Genomic DNA, 26,880 nt, shown 5'->3' with positions numbered 1-26,880 from the left:
GAAAGGAAAGAGGAAGCAGGTAATATCAACAGAACAATTCTGAAAGAGGCTGAAGTTCTGTGAGAAGCTCTCAAATTTCTCAGGAAGTAGGCTGTTTAGTAATGGACTTAGACTGAGGAGGATGCATGTGGGCTTGGATTTGAGAAAGGGGACAAAGCGCACCAGTGTCTATGCAGTAGAAATGGATGAGTTTTCTAGAGCCGGATCACGTAAGTGGGCACCAATATGCAGGCTCCTCAGTCTACTGTACACTAGGACTCTGCAACTTCAAGAGGAGAGAAATCAAATGGTTCAGTTTAACTCTGGGAATTGTGACAGCACTGGATTGTAGTGGAGGGGGCATGAAGCCAACAGAATTCTAGTAGGGAGAATTGAGAGGAGTGGAGAGGGACAGAAAGGCCTTATGGGCAGTGTAGGGACAGTGGAGCTGAAGCACTAACGGCTGTGGTCAGGAAGGGTTTGGTTCTGAGATCCTGAGAGTGAAGCAGTTCACACTGAAGGCTAACCTCAAAGCACAGCACTGCTGGGAGGGACAGGAGTGAAGAATGAAAACATTTACTAAGCATCCTTCCACCTACCATCAGGAACTTCATAGACAACAGTCCATTTAAAGAGCACCTGATCTTTGCAAGGATGCACTGCCTTGATGTTTACAGATGAGGAAACGCCCTAGATCATTAAGCAAGGAGTACTTTCAAGTTCAGATTGGACTCAGTCTCTTTCCACTACATTCAGCAGCTACACAAGTCAAACAGGAACAGTAGGACCAGAATTTTAGGAAATCCACATATGTAGATGTAAGAGTCACCTAGGTTGCTGGTGGAGAGGAAAGTATCAGTTGCCACCATCTGGGGGAACGTCCAGTAGCAACCAAAACAGGATAAAGTAGTCCAAGCAGACGGCATGTGCTTCAGGAGCACTGTCCTGGACGACGGTGCGTCAAAGACGTAGAAGAGAAACACAGATCCATTTCCTGGTTCCGAGATTTGAAGGAAAATGAATAGTATCTGCTTAAGGGTTTTTTGAAGTGGCGTCTTCAAGAGAAAACCAGGTTTCAGCTTACCAGGGTTAGAAACCTGGGAGTTTGGGGCATCATTCGGAGAATTACCAAGAAGGGCAGACAGAAAAGGACAGAAGTAGAGCCGTGAGGAGGAGAGGCTGAGGACAGTGTTGGCTGAGCTCATGGTCAGGAGGAAGAGACCTTGGCGGCTGGTGGCTCCATCAGGGAAAAAGTACATGGAGTTACACCACCGGAGGCATGGGAAGAAAAAGCATCAGGCATTATCTGCCCATAAACAAAGCCTCAACTTAACCTCTCCCCTTTTTCTCTCCTTCATCTGTATCTAGGATGAACTGTTAGCAGTGGGCAAGCTACAGACTGTGCTGAAAACAGTAATAGGAGCTATTACTCACCGAACAGCTACTGTGTGCCAGGTAACTGCAGCAGCAACTCATTTCATCCTGACTGCAAGGCTACAACCGGGTCCATTTTAGAGATGATAAAACTGAAGCCTAGAGAGCTGAGGTCACTTGGCCAAAACCATGGCCACAGCCAGGATTTGAAACCAAGTGTACGTGGCATCAGAGTTCAAATCTTCCTTTACTCTATTAATTGATGGCAAAAATTTTGTACATAAGCTTCACAATCAATTGTGAAGTGTTCATTTTTAAAAGTGGACTCTGACCTAAGTTGAACAAACGCTTCTTGCAGACTACACTGAGCAGAAGACATTCTAGTTCACACTTAAGATCTACATTTAACACCCCCCCCAAAACCCCAAAAAACAAAACAGAAGCCCACATCTTCAGATAAGCAACAGGGGAGATTCTGAAGGCGACAAGAATTCGTAGCTCACAGGAATGAGTTCTTTGCGCAAGGTCAGACAGTGGGGAAGAGAAAGGCAAAGAACCGAGGCTTACGTTTCCCCTCAGAAATAAAAAAACAAGCAAAAATACCTTAGGAGGGGAGCTCCGATAGTCCAGACTTCGTTAGATCAAAGGCGACTCTTCTTTAGGCACTCATTCACAAGGACATAGGTCTGTTCTAGCAGGAGACATGGCATCCCTTACGAAACTGACAGTTAAAACTGCAAGAAAATATTCCTTCAAAACACACCCCCATGGAGAAAGGGAACAATGACACCTGTGTTGGATACTTCATATACATTAACCTACAAACCCATCCTGAGTCAGATGGTGTTAACTTCATTTACAGTTGGGGAAAACTAAAGAACTTGTCTGAGGTCAGAAAAGCCCAAACTTGAACCTGGATCTGTCTGCTCTTCCGCTACACCACACCAAGTTGCTTCCTTTCACTGGAATACACCATTTTAACTCCTTGCTCGTTTCATTCTCCCTTGCTTTTCAGCAATGCAAATACCTTATTCCCACCCTCATGGCTTCCCAAACTTTCCTTCACACAGAAGAAAATACCTACCACATCTCTCCTGGACAGAAAGACCCACAACTTGTTCGGAGATTTTTGTTATAAAACATTTAATGTTAACCTACAATACAATGTAAACTTTTATGAAAAAAATTTAAAGTACACTAGATTTCTTCAGTAAATTATCACATAACTATTCAGGTGCAGTACAAGTTGGGGCACTGCATCCTTTGTGGATGGATTTCCTGTTGCTGCGTTCCTCACAAGTCCTTTAAAAAAACCAGTTGTAAAGTGGAGCTCCTTGTTCAAGCACCAGATAATACTCCCCTGATTCTGCATTCTGGGGGTTATCACTCCTTCCCACAGTCATTTTCTGAAACTCTTTCCTTGGCCTTGGCACCATTAGCAATTTTCATAATGACTGCTCAGTTGAAGATTCTAGGTTCTTTTTTTTTTTTTTTTTTAAGAGATAAATATTCTCCTCTGGTCATTTTTTTATCCAAACATCATAGTGGAGGAAAGCAAGGACAAAGAAGTATTTGCTGCAGGAAATTCTGCAGACGTGGAAGAAAAGACTAGAAAGGACCCACTGAGGCTGCAGAAATTCAACTGACTCCAACGGGGTGTCTTTGCTTGGTCATTTCCCATGGTTATTCAGCTGAATCTACAACTTCGGTTTGGGAGTGCAGAACACAACTTGAAACAAGTGTTTTTGTTAGGTTGATGACTTGCCGTTTGATAAATAGCTGAAATAACCCAGAGGTGATCTGGAAATGAGCAAATCCTTGCAGATTCTTCTATTTTCTCCCTTGCAGGTCCCATCGAGTTCCCAGAGGTCCTTGGGAGTAACATACAGATTGTACTGGCTTTAAGTGACAAAACATGCATCCTTCATGGAGGAGGAAAGGATGTGGCACCTACGCAGCGGCCCTAGGGTCAGCAAGGAGACAGGAATGGGGTCTGAGCAAAGCAGGCCTGTTTCAACATAGACTAGGAAGGAACGTGTGCTTCAGATAAAACCTCTTGAAACCTAAAGTAATGGGTAGGCCAACCCAAGAACTGTACCGACATAACTTTTTCTTAATATTCTGGCATCTGACCTCCTTCACTGAACAGGTTTTAAAAGGGCAAGAGACATAAAGTGCACATTGTAGAATAAGATGCAGACTGAATTAAGGAAAAAGTTTTATAACTTCCCAAAGAGGTGTGGGCAAGATACTTGGTACACCCAACCTAGTGATGGCCCTTAATATCCTCTCCTCCTGTATACTGCCAGGGAAACAGCTATGAGTCCAACAGGGAGGGAGGCCCGGAGTTAAGTGGAAAAATTCCTCTTTGCATGGCTGTCAGCAGGAAGCAGAATTCACGTAAGGTTGAGTGGAGAATATGCTTTATCTTGGTATTCGCTCCAGATTCCTTTCGTGCCAACACAACATGAGACAGTGATTTCCCACTCATCTGGGCTTGAGGCAGCAGGAAACAAAGTGGAATAATAGGCAGCCAGGAGCAGAATCAAATTTTCCTAGAGATGGTGTTCTAGACACCTGTGCCAAAGCCACTGGGAAATTCCCACGCTCCCCAGGTGCTGTGTGTGAGATTCCTTACTCTGTCCCTTGGTGTTTACCCCAACCACTGAGGGCTGCATAGAGCAGAAGACATGTCACTGCTACCCAAGAGAGTGGCCATTAGATTTTAGGTAAGCAAGAGAAAAAACCTTTGGAGACTGCAATTCTACCAAGTTATGTTTTATCTTGGTATGAACCCCTGGCCTCACAGCATGCTAGTTACTTCAGTAGGTTACAGTGCTACGAGTCTGCACCAGTCTAGCTGTAGAACACTTTGGAGTATTTGCCAGCTCATGCCGGCATCTGTTAATACATGGCCTGACCCATGTACCCATTACCATAAACTCAACCACAGAACGGATGTCCAGAGGTTTAAAAACCCTATTACTTCAACACAGCAATAGAGAGGATTAAAAACTGCCTCCAGCAGGTAGCTACATCAGAAACTAAATGTGCCTTCCAACAGTTTACACAGGCTGAGAGTTCTGTCTTGGCTCCCTTCAAGGTCTCTAGTTCTACCCTTAAACCACCACCACCACCACCACCACACTCCCACTGAGACAGGCAGGGAACTCTCATGGGGTTCTGCTGGTTCTACCATAGGTCCTGCTAGTCCTTTGGGAAAGCACCAAGCTTGGCAATTCAGGAAAGCTCAGGGCTGGGCAGGAAAAGCATTCACATGTCAGAAGAGGAATGAAGAGCCGCTATCCTTTGGTTCAGATCCCATAATAACCACCTGGTACAGATTCCAAGGGAAAGCTGCAGTCCTGTGTATAGTGAGTATACACGGAGTTCACACCGCATATATGGGTACATCTGTACAGACTTTTGGGGTAACGAACCCAGCATTTCCTGTCAATACTCCGAGTGGGGCACATAGATGGCAAGAAACGACAGCAAGAGTTGGACCAAAAAGAACCACCTCTCTGGGAATGTGAGAGGGACAATGGCAGAAATAAGCACAAACCAGCCCAGGGCACCTTTATTACACTCTCGTGGGCTAAGGAGCCCAGGGCATGAACTCATGGGCTTAAGAATTGGCTCTTATCAAATAAAGTTAAGGAAAAAAAACACCTATGTCAGCCTCATTCCTTTGGTCATTACAATGCAACAGAAATCATTTAGAAGTTATTCATAAATTGTGGGAAGTTCAAGGAACATCTCTGTTCTGTGCCTTCTCTTCCCTCTCTTCTCCAGTGGGGGGAGAAGCAAGTCCTCAGGAGATGCTGCAGTAGCTGGCTGATGGAGGTTTTTTCACTTTTATTTTCCATAAGAGCAAGAATGAATAAGAACTAGTGGGAATGTCCCCTTCCCCAGTAGGGACAATGACTGGGTTGGAGGTGAAGAGTCTCCTTTCGTTGGAAGGTGCATGGTGCAGAGGCAGTAGGGAAGGGTGGGCTTGCCAGCGGGAACGTTCATTGCTGACCTCGCGCGCACACACAGGTGGTGACTCTTGTAGGCAGCATGGTTTCTGATCCTTCCGTAGGATGCAGCAGTCTTTTAAAAAAAATATTGTATTATAATAATAATAATATGAATTTCTCTCTCTTGTTTTGTTTTTGTTTTTCCATTTCTTTTAGGGATTAGGGTAGGAGGGGAGAGGAAGAAAAAATGTCATTCATCTGTTAGGTCCTGAACAAAGAGAACTTCTGTGTGGCTGAGTCCGGCCTCCTGCAGCGTGGGGGGGTTGGGCCACTCCTCTGAAGGGATGCAGGGTAGCACCCGCCGGGGAAAGTTGGCTTCAATCTGAAACTTTTCTGGGCTTTCTTTCAAGGAAAATAAGAAGTCGTGGATTACCTGCAGATCATATAGAAAAAGGGCGGTAAGAGAAAGACAAAGACAGACAACAACTATGAATCAAATATCCCCCCAACCAGCTCTCTCCAGGATGACTCTGAATATGAAGTCATTGCATGACACTGGAATGCTATTGTGAGGTCCTTCCATTTCACAGAGCAAATACGTAGGGCAGCTCTTTAAAGAGATTACACAGTCCAATGCTAGTTCTACTTCTGAAGTGATTCATCTGTTTTTTCCTTGACAACCTGATATAGAGCTAAAAATTTATTTAGAAATAATCAGAGAGTTACACAACAGTGCGAAGTACAGAACATAGAATTTCTTTGAACCATTTGAGAATAAGCTGCCAACCTGATGTCCCATCACCCCCAAAATACTTGTGTATGTCTTATAAACAGGATGGTCTCCTATATAACCATAATATAGCCCTCAAACTACAGGAAATTTAACTGGCACATTAATGCTGTAACATTAACAATATATATTAAATTATTATTAAAGTTTTCGGGTTTTGCTAGTTGCCTTTTATAGCAAAAGCATCCAGTTTAGGATTATGTGTTCCATTTCACTGACCCATCTTCTAAGTCTCCTCCTTTAGTCTGGAACAAATCCTTACTCTTTCATGGACTTTCACGACCTTGACACTTCTAAAGATTACTGGTTATTTTGCAGAATTTCTTTCAATTTGTTTGCCTAATGTATACTCACGATTAGATTCCAGGTATGTTCTTTGGCAGTAATGTTATAGAAATAATGCTGCATTCTACTAAATGCATCCTATCCATTCCAATTTGCCCAGTACCTATAATGCACCCTTTGATCCCTTCGTTAAGGTGATGACTGCCAGGCCTCTCCACTGTGGCAGCCATTCCTTTCTCCTTTGTAATTAAAGAGATCTTGTGGGGAGGTACTTTGAAACTACAGAGATATCTATTCCTCAAACTTTCAAGTTATTTACTTATATTAACTTAGAGTCATGATTCCCTATTTTATTCAGCAGGGTATAATATTATAATATTTATTTCAATATTCAAATGTTCCAGATGGACTCAGAAGAGCCCTTCCAAGATGGCTTCTGTGTCTTTGTGGCAAGTCTCCATCATTTTTTGAATAATTCCTTGCTTTCTGGCACAAGGTATTCCAGGCTGATCTTGTGTTTTCCTGCCCCAGATCTGGAATCAGCCATTTCTCCAAGGAGCCCTGGTTCTTCCTAATGGACAATGGTATTTAAAAGCCACGATCTAGGTGCTAGGTATGTTCGTTGCTATTGGGGTGTTGCTGCTCCCAAGCACCCTCTGTGGAAAAAAACTAGAGAATATGTGTATATACATACACACATCTATGTCTATATTTCTATGTATGTACAGACACAGAAAACCACGAGTTCGTTTCCCCCTCCTCTTCCAGTTCTCAGGCTCTCACTTTGTGCACTGGACAGTCCCCACATGTGGACACTCTCCTTAATTTGGTCAAGATCTGACATTCTTGGGGCGTCTGGGTGGCTCAGTCATAAGCGTCTGCCTTCGGCTCAGGTCATGATCCCAGTGGGGTCCCTGCTCAGTGGGAAGCTCACTTCTCCCTCTCCCACTCCCCCTGCTGGTGTTCCCTCTCTCGTTGTCTCTGTGTCCAATAAATAAATAAAATCTTAAAAAAAAAAAAAGTCTGACATTCTTCATGTGGAGCTCTCCTCTATGAGAATGCCCTGCTCTGGCTCTGATAAAATAAAGGTAAATTCTTAATGAGAAGTAAGGTGACATTAAGAAAACTCACATTGCTAACACTTAAAATGTGAGGTATCTATGGAATAGTCCACCTTTATCACTCCCTGTCTCGTGATGCCACATATTAAGAACTGGCCCACTGGACACACTCTACGGCCCTCTTCGTCTAGCATGCTACTTCTACCAAAGAGTCTAAAGGATGTGTTGTGAAGGGCACTGCTAACCTCCTTTAGCTCAATCCCAAAGACCAGGAACACAACACTCAAGTTACCCTTACTGTTTTGAGGGAATCTATTTTCTTTTTGTTCTACCTCTCAGAAGTTTAGTCCCCTTTGTGCGAAGCAGTCCTTTCCTCATTTGTCTTAAACTTACCTCTTTAGAGCTTTTAAGAGGCCACATATGACTCCAGAATTTAAGGAGTAAATCTATGCTCCTCTTCCCTAAATCCATTCATGATTTTATAAATTTGCATATTTTAATCTATCAACCTCAATCATTTTACAGTTCCTGTTTCTCTGTGCAATTTCCATTAACATTTACTTTTCTTTTCTTATATTGAGATGCATCAATTAGACTTGCAGCAAGTATTACTAGTATGAACCCAACATAGGCTTTAAACAGTATTTTGTTTCCTTTTTAATCTTGCTTGAAAATACTCAACCCTGGTATAAAATTGGCATTTTCTGTTTACCACTGACAATGCACATCACCTCCAGAGGTCGCTTTTGGTTCCTAACAGAAAAATGAGTCCTGGGCTGAGTATAATTTGGATTCGCTCTAATATGCATTCATTTAACAGAAAGTCAGCTGCCACTTTTCTGCCCACCCATGAGACCTGGAGATTTTTCTACAGTTTATTCTTTTTTATCTTAGCATTTTACTACGATCAAGAGCTGAGCTTTGTGCAAACAGTATTTCACTGCACATTCACTCTTTGAGATTATTTATGAAGAGGGGATCTCACAGGAAGATGACACAAAGTCTGATAGAGCATGAAAAACTATAAAAACTATAAATCTTTATGTTATAAACTCCATAAATGTTAAATTAAAAGCCCACACCATCACCACACTTCTCCTTTATACTTGTTTCCCATCTCTGAGCCTTGTACCCACTTATGACCAAGTATTTCTCTCAGTCTGAGGTTTGTTTTTAAAAACTGAGAACCTATTTAAGAGTCTTCACGGATTGGGGGGGGGGGGCTGGGTGGCTCAGTTGGTTAAGTATCTGCCTTTGGCTCAGGTCATGATCTAGGGTCCTGGAATCAAGTCCCACATTGGGCTCCCAGCTCAGCAGGGAGTCTGCTTATCTCTCTCCCTCTGCGCCCCCTCAATCCCGCTTGCGCTCTCTCTCTAATGAAAAAACAAAATCTTAAAAACAAACAAAAAAAGTCTTTCAGGATAAAATAGTTAACAAATGGGTTGGGTCCCCTTTGGCCAGAGCCTGTTCTATTCCACAATTTTAATAGATTTTCTTCTGAAACTCTCAAGAGAGTTAATGTTTGTTAGGTTTTTCACATACACAATTAAGTTTGGGGAGTAGAAGCTCCATAAAGCTCAGGTGTACTATGATGTGAAACTGTTAGTGAACATGGTTGCAAGCTAAAATCCAATGCAAACTCGAGCAGTTAGGAAACACACCAGGGGGAAGGGAATGAACATTTAGTAACCACCTACTACTACATGGTATGTACTATGTGAGGCTCATTCATGTTATCACAATTTAAGAATTCAAAGTTAGGGATGTGAGCACTTCCCTCAACAGAAATAAATGCATAAACGCAAGATGAACAAATAAAATGAGAAAGCTACTCACTTTTCTCTCGCCAGGATGCCTCACTTTTTTACTTTGGATTAACTCTTGGGTCTTACATTCCCCACTGGCCATAAGCTCCATGAACTCCAGAAACATGTCTCACTCATCTGTATAACCCCTAGAGTGCCTAGCACAGTGCCTGAAATATCTTCAGTTTAAAGTTTAAGGGAAGACTGTATTTCCATTTAACTGATGAGGTATCTGAGGCCCTGTAAAAGATTCTGCAACTTATCCAAAGTTCTTTAACAGAAGTAATAAATGTGCTACCTGGCCTCACTTGACCACAGTGCACCCTCATTTCTATTATGCAGTTTACTCTTGACTATTTCGAGTGATCAGGGAAATGGCAGCATCTATTACAATGGTAAATTTGGAAAGACAACATACCAACTATCAATATAAAGAGAAATTTCCTTTTGGTTATAAATACCAAAAAACAACAGTTAAGCATTTGAGTGCGTACTAGGAGCCAGCACAATGTTGAGCCCTTACATATGAACTTAATCCTAACAACAATCCTATTAGAAAGTACCTATTATCATACCCATTTTACAGATGAAGAAACTGAGTCAACAACGTACACTGACCAAGAAAACACATCTATTCATCTTAGAATGAAAAATCTGATCCTTTTTTTAAAGATTTTATTTATTTATTTGAGAGAGAGGCAGAGAGCACATGCATGAGTGGGAGAGGGGCAAGGGGAGAGGGAGCAGCAGACTCCCCGGTGAGCAAGGGGCCCAACACAGGGCCCCGGATTCCAGGACTCGGGGAACATGACCAGAGCTGAAGGCACAGGCTTAACCAACTGAGCCACCCAGGCGCCCCATCATTCTGTGAGACTTTAACAGATGCTGCTTTTAACCATTTACTTCTAGATACCAAATATACAAGGTAGCCAGCCCCACAAAATGGGGCTTCTTACAGGCTAAATGGATAGAAAGGGAGAGTGACAACTGCATGCAAACTGTACAAGCATTTATATTCAGATGTGTAATTTAGGTGCTTTCAGGTCAGTGGAGACAGAGTTTTCTGTGGAGACAGAGCAAGGGGGGTTCTGGTGGGATTCTGAAGCTAATGTAAGCTGAGCAGCATGGAAGAGCCTCCCACCTTAAATACCCAAGTCTTTCGTGGAGCTTCTTAGTAAGGTTCACTTCAGAACTCCAACATGATGAAAGAAAACCTTAACAGCTCCCTTGAGTTGGCAGCTAGAAGGAACCTCATGTTTCACTGCATTCCTCTCTCTGTCCCACCCCTTCCTGCCCTGTTCATCAGAGCAACAGATACACCAATACCACTTTCAAGAGTCCTTAAAACTTCCAAATCTATAGCCCAGACCCTACATACACTTCACACAACTTAGGCAGTCCTTACTGTTAGAGACTGGGAAAAGTGGAATCGTCTCTCTACTCGAGAATCATTGGGTAATTTGAAAATGATCTTGACACTTTCAGGGTCATCAGGGGAAGGCTCCGGGGGCAGGCACTCCAACTTCCTTTCCTTTTCCTCTTGTAAATTCTGTACAGACACAAAGCAAAGTTGAGGCTATGGCTCCAACAGGGCAACAGGAACACTATCACCATGTAGGTTTACTGTGCAGCCAGAAGAAATATGAATGACTACTACTGTAAGAAAAACTTCTTGGCAAGAGTCAGAAACACCACAATTCAAAGTGCTAATGCATCACATATATTATTTATTAACTATGTTAGGGTATTTACCTGTCGGAAAAAAAGGGAATAGCTTAAAGACACTGGCTATAATCAAGTAGCAATACATGACGAAAGATCGTGAATGAAATGCCAAATTAGCTAACACTGGCTGGTGCTAAGAAAGAAAAACTATTGCTGTGAATTTTGAACCGCTTGTTATCCATTTACACTTGCTTTTCATGGAACAGAGTTGTTTTACCTGACTTTTGCTCACTGATGTATCTGTTGTTAAACATTATTTAAAAATTTTTTTAAAAAATACTTTTTGTGAAAATGTAGTAAATATAAAAATGGCAAGGAGGGGGCAGCTGGCTGGCTCAGTCAGTAGGGCATGGAACTCTTGATCACAAGTTCAAGCCCCACACTGGACACAGAACTTATTTTTTAAAAAATGGCAAGGAATTAAAACACCCACAAATCCCATCATCTTCAAGTTTTCTTCCTTTCACACTTAAGATCAGTTTGGGAATCACAAGGAGTAAAGACAGGTTCATTACCCGCCGACGTCTCTCCTCTGCCAACTTTTGCTGTTGCACTTCTTCCTCCTTCCGCCGCTTCCGCTCCCGCTCCTCCCGTTTCTTCCTTTCTTTCTCCTGGTCAGCCCTGAGAGAGGCCAGATAGGCCTCATCCTGCTGTTGTCTCAACACCTGGGTCTGGTTTCGTTCTTCCCTGTGGCCAGATCAAAAAGCAGAGAAGGCAAAGAAAAATCTCTTTTTTCTCACACTGAAACTTCTGGGGAGGTAAAAAGGTTGACGATCTTGACAGATGAGTATTTCACACTACCATAAAGGATTCCAAAGCAGAGCATGGCAGAATTGGAATGAGCCATCTCTTTTCCCAGTTTAATTTGGCAGAAAAAGAAAGGGCAAGCTCTTCCTTTCCCTTTTAACTTCACAGATAAAACCACCCTTTTCCCAATTCTAACAAAAGTAACAATATTATTGCCTAAAAGCAATCATCAAGATCATGTTTTACAGTTAAATAACCTTTTGGGTTATTGCGTTTTTGTATATATTACTTTTATAAAACGAAAAACCACACAGATGCATCTTAGAAGATTCAGAAAATGGAGAAATACCTTGTTCAGAATTCTACTAACCAAAGAGAAAATACTGTAACATTCTAGTGTACTTCCTATTTTCTCTCCAAAAAAAGTGTGTGTGTATACATAGGAGTGAATGAGAGAGAGTAGGTGTCTATAAAATAAAATATACCAGAATATTAAAAGTTGTGGTAGGACTGTGGGTGTCTTTAAATTTCTTTTTTGTGCTTTTCTGTGTTTTCCACATTTTCTACAATTAATGTACGCTATTTATGTAATGGGGGGAAGAGCGCTAACAATTCCACATTTTTTACATTTAAGCTCCATACACGGTTCAGGTGTTCTAAATGACATGATGTATATATTCTTGAGCACAGAGTCTTATCCTTATTTTAATTCACATTTACAAGAACAGATGACCTGATGGGAGAATTATTTCAGTCAAAGTACATAAATATTTTAACACTAAATGGTTTTCAAAGTTGAAAAGTTGTCTGTTTCTAAGACAGAGAATAAGTCAGAATCTGTGAAGCTCTGGGTCAGCCACCCAAATTTGTAGCTGGTCTCTCTCTGTTCCAGAGAGGAACTCCCCTGTACCTTTCAAGGCGTTCTGACACCAGGTAAGTCTGGTTTGCATCCATGATAAATGTCAGCTGGTTAATGAGGTCATCGGGTTGAATGAGGCCTTCTAGCCGTCCCACCACAGTCATTCTCCGATCCTTCAGCATAATCATGGCCAGGAATGGGTAGGTATTCTCTCGTAAAGCCTGTGAGACTGACAGAAAGACGAGCCGACAGGTCAAGGGCAGCCCTTTGTATGAACCAGATCAACTCTCAGACTTTCCATAATGAGCAAGAGAGAAAGGTTTTAATCCAACTTGGGAAAGAAAGGAGATCTCACTTATTCTCTGAGTACCTTCTTTTCCTCCTAGTTTCTTAATCTTTGCTGCTGTTGTTTTATTTTTGTGTCTCTATTCCCAGGTAATTTGATTAGAATAGGACAGGCTTTTCTGGTGGGGGTGGCTGTCGTTAACATGCTAGGGAAGACTGCAGAGGTCAAGGACATTGTCTTTTTGATAAGAAAGGATCTATAAAGAATCTGACTACTGCTGAGCATGATTTTTCCCTATGTCGGGTATCAAGCCTAAAGGAAATAAGGCTCCAAGTCTCAGCCTTATATCACTGGTGATGAGCTCCACAACTGCCTTCTGCCTTTTCTTCCTCTTATTCAATCCCTTCCTTACCCCCTTTCCTATGTCTCCCCCACCTCACACTCATACAAAAGAGCTAGTTTTTCTGTTCTAAAGGAGTTTTAGAAAGTTGGTTTTCCAAATAGCCAAGGTTTTACCATAACGGAGTTTCACTTATGTTTTCCTCATGGTTTGAAAAAAGAGATTTTATAAGCTTCTATAAAAAATATCCTTAGTCTCTATCCACTACCCTCCATCCCCAAAGCCATATTACAACAGCAAAACGCATGCTGTCCAAGCTTATCATATGCTTAAAAAACAATTAGGATTAAAGATTCAGATTTTAAGATGTAGGCAAAACATCCTGATTCTAAGATCTAGCACAGTGCCTAGTATGCTAGTATAGACGCAAGCTGCCGAACAGAAGTAGCCGCAAAGTAACTACATTTTTCTTTACTGGATACCTTTATATGTTATACTGACTTCTAAAAATACTTATCTCCAGTGAAGAGTTATTGTCAGCAGAGATCTGAACTTTCTGAATCCCTATCAGCACTCAAGGTACTCAAACAACTAACTCACTGTGCAAGAAGCTCTGTTAAAATTGCTGATGATAAGAGTAAACTCCTCAGTAAAAAGCCCTTTATATTAAAAGCAAGTTCCTGGGCAGGACTGGGTGTTTTAAAAATAAAACAGGCCCTGCCAATGGTTACCTGTAAAGAATGGGCTAGAGTCTAACAGACCCGAGCTTGCTAACTGTACGATTTGGGGCCAGTCTCTTAAACTCTCTGAGCATCGTCCCTTAAACCATGAAATGGAGATAATACAACCCCCATCTCAGGACTACTGAGAGGATTAAATAAGATAATGTATAAATAATAACTAGCACTATGTCTAACACGGAATAATCACACAATAAATGGCATGTTTTCCCAGATTATTCCAAAGATATCTCACCAATCTCAATGAGGAAAAAGAAATACAACTTACCCCTGTATCCCTCAGGTTTATTTGTGGAACATGCCCAGAAAAGCATCCTAGTGTTTATTAGGGAAATAACTTCAGGTGCACAGAGCGTGTTGCTGTGGAGAGGGATGAAAAGGACATGAGAAGAACTTGCCTACTACAAAATATCAGCAGATTAAAAAAAATTACACAAATAAACAAACGATCAACCCACTTACCGACAGAACTCATCAGAGTCCTGGTGATCGTCTCCATGAAGGTAAACCAGAAGGAAGCGAAGCTCTCGCTTGGCGTCATTAAGTGCCTGTGAGAAACAGAAGACCACTGATTATGATGATGACTGTGCCTTCAGCTTTTAATTAGGCTAAAAGAACAAAAGGAGAAACGAGGAAAAAAAGGTGAACAAGAAATCAGATTCTGGGCTCCTACCTTGACACCCCTGGCATTTTTCTCCCTACAAAAAGTCCACGCTAACAAGCTTTAATGAAAAGGTTTTAGCGTTGTTAGGATTTAAACTGTATTAGGCACATGACAGTAGACAGGCTGACAAAGAAAGGTCCCCAACAAATCACAGAAAAGTCAGTTGTTTCCACAGTCTAAAGGAAGATAAAAATAGGAGAATCTGACCATGTGAAAGGGGAGGTGAGAATTTTGCCACTTTACAGCTACAACATCTTTGTCCATAAAAAATACTGCAAAGATGAGCCTGATCCCAGGCCACACACCAAGCAGGGACGAGAGACTGCGGGACCCAAATGCATTCTAAAGAGCATAGGGTTTAAACGATCTTCAAAGACAAGGCCAGTGCCCAAGATTCCTACGTATGCTTTTGCATAATCCTGAGCACATTACAACTCAATTAAGATTTCCTGAATGACCAATGGCAGTCTAACCTCAGGATCACAGCAATGAGGGTACATGAGAGGTACCCATCTCATTCACATCTGTATCTCTAGCATTGAGCACACCATCTGGCATATATAGTGGGTGCTTAATGCTTGTTGAGTAGGGTGGCAGCAGGGCCACTGAGGAGACCAACTATGAGAAAAAGGCGATATAGGAGAACCAAAGCAGGAAGCAAGAATAAGCATTTTTCTTTTTTACCAGATTCAGGAATACTGGAAGGCTGAAACAGAACCATCCTTTGGACTATGTTCACAATGTTTTTTTCTACATTTTTCTCTGGCAAACTAGAGATATGCCTAACACCCACGAACTCTTAATTTTCACCCCTGAGAGGTAACGGTTCAAAAGCCTGTGTGGCTTGGGTTGAATGAGATGTGCTGCCTTGAGTCTATGGTCTATGCCCTTACTCAATTCTGTGAGGGATCAAAGACGACTTGGGCTTTGCCTTCAAGGGGATTATTGTCTGATAATAGGAGATAAAACACGAACATAATCAATCATAATATAAGGATGAATGTGAAACTGCTTTAAGTTTTCAAAAAAAGCTATGAAAGCACAAAAGAAAAGACTACTATTTTAGACTGCAAGGTAGGCCAGGTAGGACACATCAATCAAAAAGGGTAACGGAAGGGAGTGATATGACCTAGCTGAAGGATGTGCAAGTTTCCATTTAGCAAAAATGCGAGGAAGGCATTCCAGGTGGAGGGAAAAGCAAAAGCAAAGGCACAGAGGTAAAAAAGTACAGAGTATGTTCAGGCAATGGTTTAGCTGGAACCTAGGGTATGGAGAAACAAGTTATACAGGAAAAACCTCAAAAGGAGGTTGGGATTAGATCAAGTAGGGCTGGCTTTCTTTTTCTGTAAGCAGTGAAGAGGTATTTAAGGTTCTTGAGTAAAAGAATGACATGATCAGTGCTGGGCTATGCTTCCCTTTGTGGATAGAACCATATCAATAAATTGGCATCTATATGGTTTGTGGCACTGACCTGGCTGTACGTTCCCTGGTAGAAGACAGGGTGTGCCCTCCCATATTTCTCTTCAAAAGAGTGCATAAATGAAACAATGTCCCCAACGGGGTCAGTGACCCGGCTGCGAGGGTCAGGCCGTATAAAACGAAGAGCAAACCTGGGGAGGAAGGAATAAATATCACATGAATCGGCTTACTGTAGTGCAAATGGAGTGGGCCAGTTTGTAAAGATTCCTACAACAGAGCCACAGGCATGGCAGCAAAAGGAGGTGAACGGTCTGTGAATGGACTATCAAACCTGAGAGTAGAGTCTGGCTCAAAAGCTGCAAAGCAGCAAGTGTTTTTCCATTGCCTGTTCAAGACAAATGTAAACTACTAGGATTATAAGTTCCAACACTGGCCTAAACAAATCATGAGTGCTTTTTGCAGAAAAATTCAGGACTAGAAAAACTGGGAAAGGAAGACACAGTCCAAAAAGATCATAGGTCAGGCTGTGCCCCCAGACTCTCTAGAAGGGCACTGTCTAATAAGGCAGCCACTAGACACATGTGGCTATCTAAATTTAAATTAACTAAATAAAATACAAAATAAAATTCAGTTCCTCAGTCTCTTTTGCCACATTAAGTACTCAATAGTCACATGTGGTTAGTGGCTTCCACACTGGACAATGAAGATACAGAATGTTTCCATTATCACAGAAAGTTCTATTGAATAGTATTATTCTAGAACAGAGCTCTGTCTCTTTCTGGTTGTCCTACTTGCCTCTCCCTCTCCTTTCTGTTGTCCTGGGATTTTGAATTTTTAGTGCATACTCCCAAGCTATTCAAATCATGGACAGGCTTCAAACCCAAACCTGCTGTCATGATTTACTTGCTTTTCAAGGGGGCAAGTAAAATTCTGCTTAATGATTTATGGTTAATAGCATCCATGAAGGAAGTTGTAAAACCGATCTAGAGTACACTGGTAAATCTGGAGACCTGGCAGCTACTGTCAAGTTAAGGATGATACCACACATCTGTTTCTAAAGAGCCTATCTTATCATATTTGTATAGCACCACGTATTTACCCTTTGGGTTTCCAAGAAGGCAATGGACAGAGTTTTGATAAGTCAATGTGCTACGTAACATTAAACAAGTTGTTTGGATGATACAGTTGCATTAAAATTAGTCACACATGCCATGCATACTTTTTTCCAAGGAAAGCAAACAATATTCACATACTTGAGGCATTTTCAGCACAGAAAAGGTAACTAAACTATGACACTTTCCTTACCAAATACTGAGCCAATTCCTTAGCCTCTCAAATTCCCCATGTGTATACAATTTCACTGAGAAATTCTCCTGAATAATCCAATCAAATTCACTGACACAAACATTCCAGAGGAAATTAAAAACAAATGTAAGAAGTTGTATATGTGGGGGAATGGTTAGAAATCTTTTAGAAGATTGATATTTTGATAACTTTCTCTGAAATTAAGTATTTAAGACTATCTTATTACTCTTTTAAGTTTTTAAGTTTTGATGAGCAAATGGATAAAGGCTGTAACTTCTTTCTTTCTAATTACAATATATTCCCATGGCCTAATTAATTCAGGACAATCAGCTTAAAAAAAAAAAAGATCTCAATCCAGTCTTTGTTATGATTTTAATGGTTTATATGTGCTCATTTTTAAATAAAATAGGATGGAAAAAGCACCAATTGATTAACTGGTGACCAATAAGAACTTTGCTAAAGCATGGAAGTCATTAAGCAGGCAGACTCCTAAAACACCAAGGAGTCAAGGTAAAAGGTATTACCTGACCCTTGCACTTTTACATCTGCCGGGTCCTCACCTCCACAGCCTTTGCTATGCTCTAGAGCAAGGTAAAGCTTCTCCATATACGGGGGGAAATATAGGTTGCCCTGTATGCAAGGCCCAGACCACATATTTTAGCTCCATCTGTTGGCCTGGATGCCCATAAAACATTTTAGTTCTCTATAAAGCCTAGATATGGGTTCATTTACTACTCAAGCTCTAAACCAGATGCCCCAAAACTGATATGCCAGAAATTTGGTCCCCTTTGACATTTTCTAGCCCTGGCCCCTCTTTCTCTTCCAGTGCTGAGCTCTCTGAATGGTACATGAAAGAAGCGAGAAGAAAAGTGAAAGTGTGAATCAAGGGGGTATACGTATGGAAGGGTGCCAGTGTCAGCAACCTATGGGTTGCCAGGACAGAGGAGAATGTATAGGAGTGTCTGAGAGGTAAACTGTTGTGGGAGGGGAGAAAAATGGGTAATCTCAGAGCAAGAAAGTTTGTAGGGATTATGAGTAGTCAGATGAAGTTAGATGGTTTAGGGTAAAAGTTGTAAGGAGTGTACTAGATAATGGTGGTTAGAAAGAAAAGGGTGTGAAGATTAATTAGGGAATGTAGAGGTGACAAACATGGTGGGAGGACGGAGGATAATGATAAATGTAGGTAGAATGACTCTGAGAACAAAGGCAAGACTACTTTACAGGGTTAATTTAAAACAGTTCCATTTCACATCATCTGCTATGTTTGATCAATTTTAAATACTGTCATACTATATTAAAAGATTGTTCAGGAAGAGTATTCAATGTGATGACAAATTGGCAGGTCAAAACTGACAGAGCATAAACCTTATTATTCTGGTCTATGTTTCAGCTCCAAAGTCCGCATTATTGGTACTGACGCATAAATACAAATGTACATACCTAAATATATCAAGTATTGTGTAATAGGTAAACCGGAATGGAAGCATTATCAAGTAATAACCCCATCCAAGCAGCCCCTGAAATTCCAAAAACAAAGTTAGACACCATTCTCTCAATCCCTAACACCCTGCAAAATGACTAGTTCAGATTTTCACTCCTTTTTTGTTCTTTCACATGATTCCTCCCTCCCTGTACAATAGGATTCCCTCTTCCTGGCTACATCATCCTACTTAAAGACCAACTGCATTTATCTCATTTCATCTAATACCATTATATTTTTCTCTTACCACATAATTTTTGTATTAAATCTGCTTCAACACTTTCTGCAGCTACTTATGCTAGTTGTCAAATTTAATTACAAGTATGCCTCCCTAAATCATAAATATTCATTCTTTCCTTTCCAGATTTACACATTAAAATATGGTATACAGAAGTAATAAGAAAGATAACCACCATTACTACCTTGGGACATTTGTATATAAATGATAAATAATTACATTAACCACAATTATAAATCTCCATATAGCTGTCAATCTTAGTAATAATACTAATTATTATTTTAGCAATGCTGATTATTGCTGCTGTTATTAACTAGAATATATAAGGGGCTCTATAGTTTACAAAGCATTTCTTCTATGTCATATTGTGTTAACCTGAGACCTTCCCTGTGTCTACGGCCAGGGGGCTCTGAAGCCCCATGTCTGACATTAGGGTCCCAGACAGAGTCAAGCCCAAAACAAACTGAGGAAATATTAGGCATATATAGAATTTCTGGAGTCATATAATTGCTCTAGGAATCTGTTTTCTTCTACTTCAGAATACCTCAAAACAACTAGTTAGAAACACCATCTTTAAAACATTCTCAAGTACTCCACAAAAAAAAGTATGATAATGGAGTAAATTCTAACTGCTGCAAGGTTAAAGAGAGTGCTTTCTTGGAATTCTAAGTCCAAGTATAAGAGGTTGAGTGTAACTCCAAGAATAAGAAAGAGAAACTCCAAAAAATCCTCTGGAGGGGCGCCTGGGTGGTTCAGTTGGTTAAGCATCTGCCTCCGGCTCAGGTCATCCTGGGGTCCTGGGATCGAGCCCCATGTCGGGTTCCTTGCTCAGGAAAAAGCTTGCTTCTCCCTCTCCTTCTGACTGCAGCAATCCCTGCTTGTGTTCTCTCTCTCTCTCTATGTCAAATAAATAAATAAAAATCTTAAAAAAAAAAAACAAAAAACCTCCTCTGGAGTTCATTATTAGTATACGTATCTGACTTTCGTAATCAGACTATAAGAGCAATGTGAAGGGGGAGGGCTGGCTCTTTATTCATATCTGGATCACCAACACCAAAATACCAGGTACAATGGAGCACTCTTAAATGTCTGTTGAATTTAAAGGAACCACCATCCCCTCCCTGATACTAGCCCTTGTTCAAGACGAATATCAAAGATACGGCCAAGGTCTCCATAAAGATTCCAAGTAACTTCCCCAGAAGTAGCTTAAAATTAAATAAAACGAAGCAACAAAGAACCAAGTAAACATTCTAACTTAAAAGTGAAAGTGAAAGACCTAGGGCTGCCTGGCTCAGGTTAGAACATGTAACTCTTGATGTCACGGTAGAGTTTGAGCTCCGTGCTGGGTGCAGAGACCACTTAAAAAAATAAAAACTTGAAAAAAAAAAGTGAAAGATCTACTGAACACGCAGCAAACATTTCTAGACATGTAAATAAAACTGTGTACTCAAAAACAAGGTACATACAACTCTTCAAATAACCAGCAAAAAAAAAAAGATAGTTACTGTTATCAATTCACTGAGGAATCAAGGGAAAATGATAAACCTAATAAATCTATCAAGGAGTCAGATCTAGCTAACAGGTTCACATTCTGAATATTTCCTTTACTCCTGTCATACAAAAATCAATACAACCTAGTGAATGGACTTGTAAAATAAATAAGGGAGAAATTCCAGCTACAAAATAACTTGCCCTTGGTTGCGGTCTTGAGACAACATAACTGTAGATCCTGTGGTCAGCTGTATTAACTTGCAGGGGTCGGGATGGAGGTGGGTTGAAAACACTTGGTACACCTTCTTGCTCATTTAATCGGTCCTGTACAGCAGCCTAAGAAGGAAAAAAAGAGCAGTAAGAGTTTCAGTGATACTCAAATCAACCCAAAAGAAAAGATGAGGCAACCATTGGTTAGTGTTTCAAAAAGGATCACCTGATGAGTATATCTTTATAGACCTTTAACTGGCTATGCTGGGAGGCAATGTGTGGTGATGGCTCCAGAATTCACAAGAGTCCAAGAAACTTGCCTGGAAGCTCCATTTATGCATCAAACACAACTGCTGTTATTCACATGCTATGTGTTATTAAGGGTGGCTGGGATCCAAGGTACTTCACTGTAGGAAGGAAAGCCATCCACAGAGAATACAATGTAGAAAGTGCTCCCAGAGCTGTGCAATGCAGCAGTCATGACAAGGAGTGTTTGATGGAGGGCTTGGCTTTGAAACAGAGAAACTTAGGTCTGAATCTTAGCTCTACCACTCAGAATAGTTGCTTGGCTTATGAGCCTCAGTTTCCTCATGTGCAAAATGAAGGAATAGTATTCTCGGGGTTAATTTGAAAATTTAATGAGATGTCCATATGTAAAGATCCCAGTATAATTCCTGATAGATTATTCAACAAAAACCCTTATTTTCTTTTTTTAATAAAGATTATTTATTTGAGAAAGAGCAAGTGCACACGAATGAGGGGAGGGATAGAAGGAGAGAATCTTAAGCAGACTCTCCACTGAGTGGGGAGCCCCGCACAATCTCATAACCCCAAGATCATGACCTGAGCCAAAACCAAGAGTTGGATGCTTAGCCGACTGAGCCACCAAGGGCATCCCCAAGAACCTTACTCTTAACTCTACCCCAGAAAATGGATATTTGTCAGTGTAGTAAAAAATTTGGCCCTACCCAAAGAGAGATCTGGTTTTTGGCTTTTGATTCTCCGAGATAATCTGTAACTGATAGGAGTGTCTTTGTTACCAGATTTTAGGATGAGAATGGCCATCCCAGAAAGACCAACCATATGGTTTAGGGTGGGGACTTTGTATAATGAGTATCAGCTGACCTGGAGACTGAGCTCAATAGCAGGCAACCAATTAATTCAATCACGACCATGTAATGAAGACTCAATGAAAACTCTGTACCCTGAAGCAGAGATGAGCTTCCCTGGTTGGCAATACTTCATGCATAATGTCACAAATCTTCCACAAAAGAGGAATATGGAAGCTTTGTGTTTAGAACTCAAGATTCTGCCCTATATGACTCTTCCTTTAGCTGATTTTCATCTATATCCTTTCCCTGTAATAAACTGTAACCCAAGTATACTAGCTTTTAGAGAATTCTCCTAGAAAATTCTCAAACCTGAGGGTGGTTTTGGGAAATTCCTGAACCTGCAGTTACTGTCAGAAGTGAAGGTGGTCTTTTAAGAACTTGTGTGCTAACCATGACAGCTGATTTAAACTTTGCAGTATGGCAAACTCCTTCACAGGTAGTTCTCTAAGTTTTCATATTTTTTAGTATTAAGGCACAATTTGATGTAGAAAGAGCAGTCTTCCAACAAATGATGCTGAGACAACTGGATACTGACGTGGAATGAACTTGAACTCCTAAATCACATTATATACAAAAATTAACTCAAAATACATCAAAGAGCTAAATGTAAGAGCTGAAATTACAAAATTCGTAAAAGAAGACAAAAATGAAAATCTTCATGACTTTGTATCAGGCAACTCTTCCATAGATATGACACTAAAAGCAACAACAACAACAAAAAATTAGACAAACTGGACTTTCATCAAAAATGAAACCTTTTGTGCATCAAAGGGACACTACCAAGAGAATCAAAAGAAAACCCACGGAATAGAAGAAAAGATTTACACATATCTGTAAGAGTGTGGTGTCTAGAAAATATTAAAAACCCTTACAACTCATCATCAAAAAGATAATAACCCAATTTAAATATGGGCAAAGGACTTAAATAGACATTTCTCCAAAGATGATATACAAATAACCAACAAACACATAAAATCATGCTCTATATAATTAGCCATCAGAAAAATGCAAATCAAAATCGCAAGATAGTACTTCACATCCACAAGAAGGCTATAATATAAAAGATATTAACAAATGTTGGTAAGGATGTGGACAAACTGGAACCCTCATACACTACTGTTGGGAATGTAAAATAGTGCAGCCTCTTTGGAAAAGTCTGGCAGTTCTTCAAAAGGTTAAACATAGAGTTGCCATAGGACTCAGCAATTCCACTCCTCAGTATACCCAAGAGAAATGAAATCATCATCTCCACAAAAACATACACACTAATGTTCACTGTAACATTACTGATAATGGACAAAAGTAGAAACACCCAAGCATTTATCAACTGTGGTATATTCACAAAGGGAATGGGATTCATACAAGGGAATGAAGAGTACTTCACACATCCTATGACATGCATAAATCCTGAAAACAACACGCTAAGTGAAATAAGCCAGACACAAATGGACAAATATTGTCTGATGCCATTTATATGAGGTATCTAGAATAGCCAAATTCTGTAGAGACAAAAAGTGGAATTGTGGTTACCAAGGCAGGGGAAGAGAATAATGGGAAATAATTGTTTAGTAAGTACAGAGTTTCAGTTTGGGATGATGAAAAAGTTCTGAAAATGGACAGTGCTACCACTGTCACAACAATGTAAATGTACTTAATGCAACAAAATTGTAAACTTATGGGATGCCTGGCTGGCTCAGTCAGTTAAGCGTCTGCCTTTGGCTCAGGTCATGATCCCAGGGCCCTGGGCTCCCTACTCAGTGGGAAGCCTGCTTCTCTCTCTCCCTGTGCAACTCCCCCTGCTTGTGCTTTTTCCCTCTCTGTCAAATAGATAAATAAAATATTTATTTATTTATTTATTTATTTATTTATTTATTTATTTATTTATTCTAAAGATGTATCTATTTGACAGAGAGACAGCCAGAGAGAGAACACAAGCAGAGGAGTGCGAGAGGGAGAAGCAGGCTTCCCACTGAGTAGGGAGCCCGCCGAGGAACTCAATCCCATTACCCTGGGATCATGACCTGAGCTGAAGGCAGAAGCTTAATGACTAAGCCATCTAGGCGCCCTGATAAATAAAATCTTTAAAAAAAAAAATTGTAAACTTAAGAACGGTTAAAATGGTAAACTTTTACGTTATGTATATTTCACAATACAAAAAAAGGAATGCAGTACTGATACATGCTACAACATGGATGAACCTTGAAAATATTGTTATGTGGAAGAAGCCAGTCACAAACGACCACGTTCTATGATTCCATTCATACAGAAGTCCAGAAAAGGGAGATCTATAAACAGAAAGTAGATTAGTAGTTGCTTAGGAGCAGGGAGGGATAGAAGTGGGTGGGTAATAGCTAAAGGGTATGGGGTTTCTTTTTGGGATAATGTTCTCAATATTCTAAAACATTTTTGGGAAAATGTTTTAAAATTGATGGTGGTAATGGCTGCACAACTTTGTGACTATACTAAAAACTACTGAATTTCACATTTTAAATGGGTGAACTGTTTGGTATGTGAATTACATATCAATAATAAAGCTGTTAGTTAAAACCCACAGCAATTGTTGTCAATTATAAATTAGAGCTTCCAGGCAAAAATTCGAATTTTGAAAAACTTGTATTTGCCATTGTAAACTTGGGAATTTCCTAATACCTTTTAAAAGCTTTTCTGATGAGTAGGGTGGTGCTATTAACACATGAAATTATATAGTAAAATGCAACACTTGGAAGATCTGTATTAATTCAGTGAACACTATTTCCCAAATAACCAATGCTTGAAGTTATGAAATCATGCAATGGTCAAAGATCCTTACAAAGTGCAATGTCAATCACCTTTCAGTGGGACCTTGGGGAGGGGAGTGACAAGGGGAGTGACAACGCAAGCACGAAGCTCAGGATGGTGAAGGAGAGACCGGAAGTAGTTTTAACACAGACACAGTCAAGTTAGACATGAAGTCAACTACCATGTTGGGAGAATACTCAAGCAGTCACATAGAGCATTTCACATGGCAGGGAACTGACAGCCTCCTGCCAACCACCAGCACTACCTTGTTAGATGTGCCTGGATTTCCTCTTTAAACTGGTGCTCATGGTTTGGCTTTCTACAGAAGACAACAATACCTACAGAAGTAATGGGGGGTTAAAGCAGGTGGCAGACACCAGAGAGCTTATCTGATAGCTGCTGCTGCCAATTCCACTTCTGACTCATAAAAGCTTTTAAGGAACAGTTTATTCTTGGGAAACAGGTATGGGGGAAGTTCAACACAGGAAAGAAGGACTAGAAGTATAATTTAAGAAAAAGACGACTGGATCCAGCATCCTGAAGCCACCTATTCCCACACATTCTCTCCACAGGTAAGGTCAAGGCACAAAGCAAAAGGTGAGTAGCCACTGGGCTTCAAGGATGATGGGAGGTAATAAACTGAAGAAAAACAGATCTTAAAAGTTTTCATTGCAAGAAAAAAAAATCTATAACTATGTATGTTGACAGACACTAATCAGGACTTATTGTAGTGATCATTTCACAATATATACAAACGCCGAATCATTATGTTGTATATCTAAAACTAATATAATATTATATGTCAATTACACCTCAATAAAAAACATTTTTAAGTAAAATAAATAAAAATTAAGACTAGACCTCAAAAAAAGAACTGAAGAAAAGTGATGCCCCTCAGAAAATTGTATGTCAAACTACTAAACTACATTCAAAAGACCATTCATGGGGAGCTTGGGTGGCTTAGTCAGTTGAGCATACAACTCTTGGATTTTGACTGGGGTCATGATCTCAGGGTTGTGGAATCAAGCTCCAACAAGAGAGGCTCCCTGCTCAGATGGAGTCTGCTTGTTCCTCCCCCTCTGCTTTGTCCCAGCTCGCATATGCACCCTCTCTCTAAAATAAATAAATAAATCTTTTTTTTTTTTTTTAAAGATTTTATTTATTTATGTGACAGAGAGACAGCCAGTGAGAGAGGGAACACAGCAGGCGAGTGAGAGAGGAAGAAGCAGGCTCCCAGCGGAGGAGCCCGATGTGGGACTCGATCCCGGAATGCCGGGATCACGCCCTGAGCCGAAGGCAGACGCTTCAACGACTGCGCTACCCAGGCGCCCCATAAAATAAATAAATAAATCTTAAAAAAAAAAAAAAAAAAGACCATTCATAAGAAACTAAACAAAAAAATGCAAGACAGATCAATAGATTTCAAAGTAAAAGAGAATGAAAAGTTCCTTCATATGGTTTCAAATTCCATGTTACAACTAACCCTTAAGAAACTACCATAGTATCAGAGAACATCCATGGTCATCTGGAAAGGCTATTGAAATACTCCTCCCATTTCCAACTATAATTGGGTGAAACTGGATTTTCTTCACATACTTCAACTAAAATGATGTATCACAACAGGCTAAAGGCAGTGCAGATGAAAATCCAGTTTTTTTCCTCTATTAAGCCAGACATTAAAGAGATTTGCAAAAATTTATTTTAACATGTAATGAGTTTACTAATTTTAAGATGAAATAAAATTTTTTTCAGTTTTAATTTGTAATATGGTAATAAATATCAATTGATAAAACAATATAAACAGAAGCTCTATGGAGGTTCTCAATAATTCTTAAGTATAAACAGTGGCATGAAAAAGTTTGAGAACCTCCGGGTTACCTGGGGGAAAATATACACATATATTTTTAAACAGGCATAAAAATATCTGGAAACAAATTAAAAAATGTTAATATTACTACATTGGGAGTTTAAGACTAAGAGATTGTGATAAGAATGTGATTTGAATGGGATTTTTTTTTCATATTTTGTCTTAGGCTTTGAACTTTTTAAAGCCAGGATTATTTTAATGTATTTCATGTATTATTTTTATGAGTTACTAAAATAGACTAAAGTGAAAAAAACTGTAAAGATGACATAATCCCACTTGTGTAACAAGAAAATTATACTTCAATCTATGGAGTCTTATAAATAAATATAAAAAATCCAAAAGGATATACACTAAAACTTAACA

General features: G+C 40.1%; 1 protein-coding gene across 4 annotated transcripts in view; it reads right to left on the bottom strand.

The window, feature by feature from the left end:
* Nucleotides 1-2,479: 2,479 nt before the first annotated feature.
* Nucleotides 2,480-26,880, bottom strand: part of FAF2 (Fas associated factor family member 2) — an 88,567-nt gene continuing 64,166 nt past the window's right edge. For all 4 annotated transcript variants that reach the window (XM_057312343.1, XM_026511023.4, XM_044388588.3 and 1 more), the window contains 9 exons: nt 20,752-20,886; nt 18,782-18,858; nt 16,089-16,227; nt 14,416-14,501; nt 14,222-14,313; nt 12,639-12,816; nt 11,497-11,668; nt 10,662-10,805; nt 2,480-5,748 (listed from right to left, as the gene is read on the bottom strand). In XM_057312343.1, coding sequence (XP_057168326.1) covers nt 5,566-5,748; nt 10,662-10,805; nt 11,497-11,668; nt 12,639-12,816; nt 14,222-14,313; nt 14,416-14,501; nt 16,089-16,227; nt 18,782-18,858; nt 20,752-20,886 — 1,206 coding nt within the window. In that variant the 3' untranslated portion in view covers nt 2,480-5,565. The remainder of the gene's footprint in view (nt 5,749-10,661; nt 10,806-11,496; nt 11,669-12,638; nt 12,817-14,221; nt 14,314-14,415; nt 14,502-16,088; nt 16,228-18,781; nt 18,859-20,751; nt 20,887-26,880) is intronic.

Source organism: Ursus arctos, unplaced genomic scaffold, assembly GCF_023065955.2.
Source record: "Ursus arctos isolate Adak ecotype North America unplaced genomic scaffold, UrsArc2.0 scaffold_15, whole genome shotgun sequence".
In the NCBI taxonomy this organism is placed as follows: Eukaryota; Metazoa; Chordata; class Mammalia; order Carnivora; family Ursidae; genus Ursus; species Ursus arctos.
The sequence above is the reverse complement of the archived record's forward strand: the minus strand, read 5'-3'. Positions and strand labels throughout refer to the sequence as shown.